Below are 7136 nucleotides of genomic sequence, written 5' to 3' on the forward strand. Positions count from 1 at the left end.
AAACTCCAAACTCAGTGACTTTCGGACACCCGCTCGTACTTTATAGTCACAACGGGGTGAGTGCTGGGCCTAGCCAGCCAATGACACGCCATCTGCAGTGGCCCCTGTGCAAAAAAACAACCCCTAGACTCACTCTGGACAGGATTCGATAGGTTTAAGCGAGATTCTAGTAGCACCACCTTGTCCTAAATCTATCCAATCCTATCAGATCACGCAGTGTTTTAGGACTAGGGTCTATGCGTTGTTTCTGGACATTCCCATTAACGCAAACAGATACACAGCATCGATAACCCTTGACCCTTGATATGAGGTTGTCACATAATACAAGCCGTCAAGTATTGAATTCAAACTTTATTAGCAAAACAGGCATAAGACAAAAAAGCTAAATCCCTTCTGAAATCCCTTTCATACATCCACTATAGTAAATGACTATAAAAACAAGAAAGCTGTCGTTGCTGCTACATTGTATGGCGTACAACAATGAGTTAACCATCAGTAGGCCATGTAAACAGATAGCAGTTGCAGTTGCATAACTGTGAAAGCATCAGCGCATGTCTGCGGGGTTTCCCACTCATGCCGTAATCAATATAGTTTACGGGAGAGCAAGTTGGGAAAACACAGGATATCTACATATATATATATATATATATATATATATATATATATATATATATATATATATATATATATAACACTTACAAGAAGAACTCAATGACAGGAAAATGACTCTGGCATGCCACATTCTGCCCTAGACCAGCTCTAGACCAGCAGTTCGTGAGCTTAGAATGATAAGGTTCTATCTCCGTTTAGAATGATAAGGTTCTATCTCCGTTTAGAATGATAAGGTTCTATCTCCGTTTAGGGCAGTTCAGAGATATTGAGCATCAAAGTTTTTACATTCCATTATGTTTTGTGAGATGGAACCTTTGTATTTTATTAATTACTAACCAAAAAAAATCAACATTTTAAAAATAACACCACACAGGCATTAATAAACACCTAATGGATCAGATTATGTAAAAAAACTCAATTTTGACCAAAAAGGGAGATAGAACCTTATAATTCTAATTGTTTTAACTCTAGACCAGCAGGTGTTTTAACTCTAGACCAGCAGGTGTTTTAACTCTAGACCAGCAGTTGTTTTAACTCTAGACCAGCAGTTGTTTTAACTCTAGACCAGCAATTGTTTTAACTCTAGACCAGCAGGTGTTTTAACTCTAGACCAGCAGGTGTTTTAACTCTAGACCAGCAGTTGTTTTAACTCTAGACCAGCAGTTGTTTTAACTCTAGACCAGGAGTTGTAAAGCTCTAGACCAGCAGTTGTGGCCAATCAGTTATTTAAGCAATATCACACTCGAGGTCGTGCTGTTATACTGAATATCAGCACGGCTGTGATTCGGTCGTAGGTACGAGGCCGCAGGCCTGATATTCAGTATAACAGCACGACCTGTGTGATATTGCTTTTATACAACAGTTCTACAGCGCAATTTATTAGTTAACAGTAATAAGTGACAACAGATTATGATTTGTTTGTTTATTTCATCATTTATTTTGGCTCCGTCAACAAAAAATAGTTCCGCAACTGGACTGTTGCCTAGTAACCTGAACACAAACATCTGCAGGCTAGCTACTTTGTATTAACAAAGGTCATTCTCGGAGTGATACATATGTGACAGGGCATGGTTAAAAAGTCTTCATAAAATAGAATTGCTTATACAATGACAATGACAAATACCTGAAGTGCTGGTGACTCTCATCAAGGTGTCATCTCTCAGAACCTCTCACCTCCTCATTCTGTAACAAGAGGTGTGGACACTTCTCTAGTATAGGTTTTCCATAGACTCTCAGTGTACTTGTACTGAAGTAGGCTAGTGAAATCATTTCAATCCACAGTATTATTCTACAGCAAATCTACATAGGCCTATCAATGAATTAATCATTATTTTTGATTCCACACAACATTACCGTTCATTACAAAAGCATTTACCTTTTCTATAATCTATTATATGTCTAACAAAGCTAGCTAGCTAGCTAACAAGCTAACACTTGTTTGGCTAGCTGGTACACACAAACACACTAAAATGGTGCATGAAACATACTACACTATGTTGCATGTTTAGTAGGTCTGCAACAAATGTATTTATTCATTATGTTGTATCTTTGACAACCTATTTCTTCCTCGCACCATCTCATTAGTTTTGGAGAGGGGTGGCATAATTGTGGTGAGCAGTTTCAGTGGTCTGATAACTGAGGCTAACAAAGGCGCTATCTACCTTACTCACAAAACAACAAATAACTGTTTGGCTATCCTAAGTAAACAACACAAAATCCTAGTAAACAACACATGTAACTCACTAAAACTTACCCAAGAACACAGCAGAAGGTCTGTGCAGACGACTGTCCCATGAATAGTGAACTGATGTGGAGATCAATGTCTGACATTCCGTTGTCTTCTTCGTCAGATTCGGAGTTCGGAGTTCCCGTTCGGAGTTCCCATTATGTATAGTCCAATATGAAGGAGTTCATTAATTGCCCACTGTCGATATTACTGCCTGCTTTTGAAATTATGTTGATAGCATTAAGAGCTCCAGCCTCCATCTTGTAAATTTGTCAACAAACAGGTCCACACGCACGTGGCTACTTACATACAGCTGGGGTGGGCGTGGCTACACACACTGCCACACTAATACGAATAATATCCCCCACCCGACTTTGCTAACTAAATGTAGGTATTTAGTGAATGTAAAACTGTTGGATATGATATCGAGTGGGTTCTTCATCGCTTCAATTTTCATCCTATGCCAAAAACCGGAAAACACATTTTGATTAATCAGCTGATTAATCAGCTGTGCACTGTGTGTTCCAACGGTTTACCGCACAGCTGATTAATCAATTAAACCAATAGAGTGAGACAGGATATGTTCATACCAGTTGCCTTTCAGGAAGTAGTGAGATCGTGCACCTAGCCTATTGCGAGCTTTCACAATTGCCGAGATGCTGACCTTTTAATGAAACCGTGTCACATAGTTAAAAGTCCCAGTGCTGTTATACTGTATATCAGCACTCATGGAATGCTTCTTGTCCAATCAAATTACTTGGTCAGAACTAACTGTTTAACTCGTGTTCTATAGCTCATTCTGATGGTGGTAGTATGACAATGCAATTGCTGCAAGTGAATTTTATTTCATGTAGGCTGTCCTGTTGTACTGTCCCTCCCTGGTACTTATTCAAGCACTGAATCACAAGTTGATGGTCATGATGACCACCATCACAATTTTAAGTGAATAAAAGAGGACCCATCAGAATATTTAAAATGGAAAATATTAATTTATTTAAGGCAGCACACACATTATAAAAATATGACAAATGCACTAAATATATAAAACAGCCTTAATATTCAACTAGCATCTGAAAGACTTTGACAATAATTTAGAATACATACAATTTTCTGAAAATGAAAATAGCAATACAAAAAAACAAAACATTAAACTCTCATACAAAAACACAAAAAAACATTGCATTGATAAAACATAGACTTAAGACATAACAACACATAACAAATATTGTACTTTCCGGTCTATAGTTATGTAACAATGTAACAATATTGTAGTGCCATTGAAAGTTACACCTTCGTATCATACTTCTAATACAGTGCTTTTACGTGAACACTAAACACTGAACGTGGCATGATGAGGCATTTCGTGACGTTAGAATTATAAGGTTCTATCTCCATTTTTGGTAAAAATTTAGTTTTTTACATAATCTGATCCATTAGGTGTTTATTAATGCCTGTGTGGTGTTATTTTTAAAATGTTGACATTTTTGAGTTAGTAATTAATAAAATACAAAGGTTCCATCTCACAAAACAATGGAATGTAAAAACTTTGACGCTCAATATCTCTGAACTGCCCTAAACAAAGATAGAACCGTATCATTATGACCTCACGATTTGCCATGGCCCTTTCTCGATTGTTAAGGGCTCTGCACACAGCGTGCGATTTCTGTTGCGCATCAACGTTCCATTTTGAAGTTTGAATGGAAGTCTATGAGAACATCGCATTTACCCACACACGGCCCCGATTTTAATCGCACGGCGAACATTCGATTCCATTCATTTTGAATGGGACAAAGCACACGGCGTGTGAGTTTTGTCGCACTGCTTTGTCCCATTCAAAATGAATGGAATCGAATGTTCGCCGTGCGATTAAAATCGGGGCCGTGTGTGGGTAAATGCGATGTTCTCATAGACTTCCATTCAAACTTCAAAATGGAACGTTGATGCGCAACAGAAATCGCACGCTGTGTGCAGAGCCCTTTAGAAACATCCTCTCACATCCTCTCCTCTACCCTTCACTGACCTCAGCATTGGAGGAGAAAATATACATAGGTTCCTCCCAATATATATTTTTTTAAAGAAGTGAATGGAGGATAGAAGGGAGGAAGGGAGGAACTGATTTTCTAACCAATGAGAAAGGGCCTCTGTAATCCCACTTCCTGTTTAGACGATGACCGAGGAAGTCATATATTTTGTTCTGCAGGCCAAAGGTACTTCAGGGGCGCATCTCAATAGTTACGTTTAGTAACCTCCTCCTCTCCATGTTCCCTCTCTTTCTCCTCCACTGAACAGAGAGCAAAGAACAGGTGAATGAAATGTACTGTATGTGTTTGCCTCCAGGGTTATTTCACCTGTCCATTTTTCTTTAACATCAGAGGAGAGGAGAGGAGAGGAGAGGAGAGGAGAGGAGATGGGGGGAGAGGAGAGGAGAGGAGAGGAGGCCACTGTAGACTGTCACTATCATCCCAAGCTATCTTGTGATGGCGATTGGACATGGTTTTATCATGTTTTTTAGCTTGTCTCCCAGTAAATAGTAGACATGCTCCTGGCATGTCATATGTGTCTCTTGTACGTGTGCATGCATCTGTGTGACTGTGTGCCTCTAGTGTGTGTGTGTGTGTGTGTGTGTGTGTGTGTGTGTGGGTATGTGTGTGTGTGTGTGTGTGTGTGGCCTAGAATGTTGTGTGTGTGTGTGTGTGTGTGTCCTATAATGTTGTGTGTCCTATATGTGTATCTGTCCTCTATGTGTGTACATGTCCCCTGTGTGTATGCCCCTGTGTGTATGTCCTCTGTGTGTGTACATGTCCTCTATGTGTGTGTATGTCATGTGTGTACATGTCATGTGTGTGTGTCCTGTGTGGTGTTCAGGCGTTGAGGCTGTACTCCTGCTTGTAGCAGCAGGGTCTGCAGACGGCGGTGACCAGGCCGTTGACGATCTGCAGCAGACAGATGAGGAACTGGATCCCACTGAGGCCCAGCAAGATGGAGAGCAGGGTGACGTTCCACTCCACGATGTTGATAGGCTGCATACATCTAGACCACGACTCGGGCTTGAAGAGATATCTGTAGACAGACAGACAGACAGACAGAGGGAGAGAGGAGGGCACATTCCGCTGTTTATTGCTGTGTGATGTAACTGTGTTTTTATGAAATGTTGAAATGAATTTCAGAGTTTACTGAGTTTACTGTCATGTCAGGTCAGGTCAGCACCCAATTTTCATTTCCAAACACGCACAGAGAGAGAGACACGTGGGCCTGTTGCAAAAATCTCTGACTAAGACTCACAGTCACTTTTACTGTGAAAAATCTGAATTAGTTATGGAACTCAGTTCCTCAGTTCCCACTCAGAGCTATGGACTGTCTTGACCTGAACACTTGATCTCTTGGCACTTTTGCACTTCTTATATTTATATTTATTTATTACTTTTTGCACTGTGATGTTGGTTTGCACTGTCTTGTCCTGTCTTGCACCTGTCCTGTTGTAAACTGCGCTCCACTGTCCCAAACCAAATTCCTAACATGTTTACATGTCATGGCAATAAAGTATTCTGATTCTGATTCTGATTCTGATTCTAATTCTGATTCTGATTCTGATTCTGATTCTGATTCTGATTCTAAGTCTGATTCTCTAATTCTGATTCTGATTCTGATTCTGATTCTAATTCTGATTCTGATTCTGATTCTGATTCTAATTCAGATTCTGATTCTGATTCTGAACCCACCTGCCCCCCTCGTCAGCGAAGGGGTAGCTCCAGCCCAGCTCGGTGAAGCAGAACGGGCCCTGCAGCATGGCCAGGGCTGAGATGATGAAGCAGTACCCCGACCCTGCCAGTCCCACCAGGGACGCCATGACCGACCCACACATCTACACACACGCACACAGAGGGAGGGAGGGAGGGGGACACAGAGGGAGGGAGGGAGGGGGACAAAGACACAGAGATGAGGTTAATAATAATAATAATAACTTTATTTGTATAGCGCTTTTCCTGCAAACGTTGCAGCTCAAAGTGCTTTAATCATTATATAATCTTAATTTAATTATGTTGTAACTTAAATGCAATATTAAAATAAAATAATAAAAGGATGGGTTTTTATAATCTTAATTTAATTATTTAGTAATTTAAAGGCAATAGTAAAAAGATGGGTTTTTAGTCTTGACTTGAACATAATTGCTGAGGTTGCATCCCTAATGTAAACTGGCAGTGCATTCCACAATTTGGGTGCATACTATGCTACGTCTATGTATGTCTAAAATGCTACGTATGTCTAAAATGTAAATGTGCCGTTATGACTTGAGCAGCTGCAAAGCCATTTGCTGTGCGAGGAATGTGTGGGTGTTATATGGCTTACCACTGTTACAAACCAACTTTACCCAGATAACCCTCGCCCTAGCCCCTGGGCCCCTCTCGCTTGGCCCAGATGTTGTTGCCTGTTGCCTGTCTTGCCATTTCGCAGCTTACCCCCATACTGTAACATTAGCTGCTAATAAGTGGAAGTGGGGGGCTCAAATTCATATTAGCTTAGCATACCACCGAATAGGATTAGTATGAATAGTAGCACGCTGGTGTTCTTACGGAGTTAACATAGCCTGGCTGTAGCATAGGCTTAGCATATCCTGTAACCTGTATTAGATTTCACAAGTCCTGTGTGTTTGTAGCCTTAGCTTAGCATAATTCCCTCATAGTGTTAAGATTAAGCCACTCTGCATTAGCATTAGCGACATACTCACCATGATGCTCTCGTTCCAACAGCAGCCCGTGCACTTGCCCAGGCTGATGAACACCCCAGCGGGCAGCAACAT

At 40.7% G+C, this 7136-nt stretch overlaps 1 protein-coding gene across 1 annotated transcript; it reads right to left on the reverse strand.

The window, feature by feature from the left end:
* Positions 1 to 4256: 4256 nt before the first annotated feature.
* On the reverse strand, positions 4257 to 7136 carry tm4sf18 (transmembrane 4 L six family member 18; the record flags this gene model as incomplete). The annotated part of the gene is made up of 3 exons (XM_080535580.1): positions 4257 to 5398; positions 6058 to 6200; positions 7065 to 7136. The coding sequence occupies 3 exons, from the start codon at positions 7134 to 7136 to the stop codon at positions 5200 to 5202; spliced, it is 414 nt and encodes a 137-aa protein (XP_080391706.1). The 3' UTR covers positions 4257 to 5199.

The sequence above is a fragment of the Nansenia antarctica genome (assembly GCF_963989245.1).
Source record: "Nansenia antarctica genome assembly, chromosome: 7".
In the NCBI taxonomy this organism is placed as follows: Eukaryota; Metazoa; Chordata; class Actinopteri; order Argentiniformes; family Microstomatidae; genus Nansenia; species Nansenia antarctica.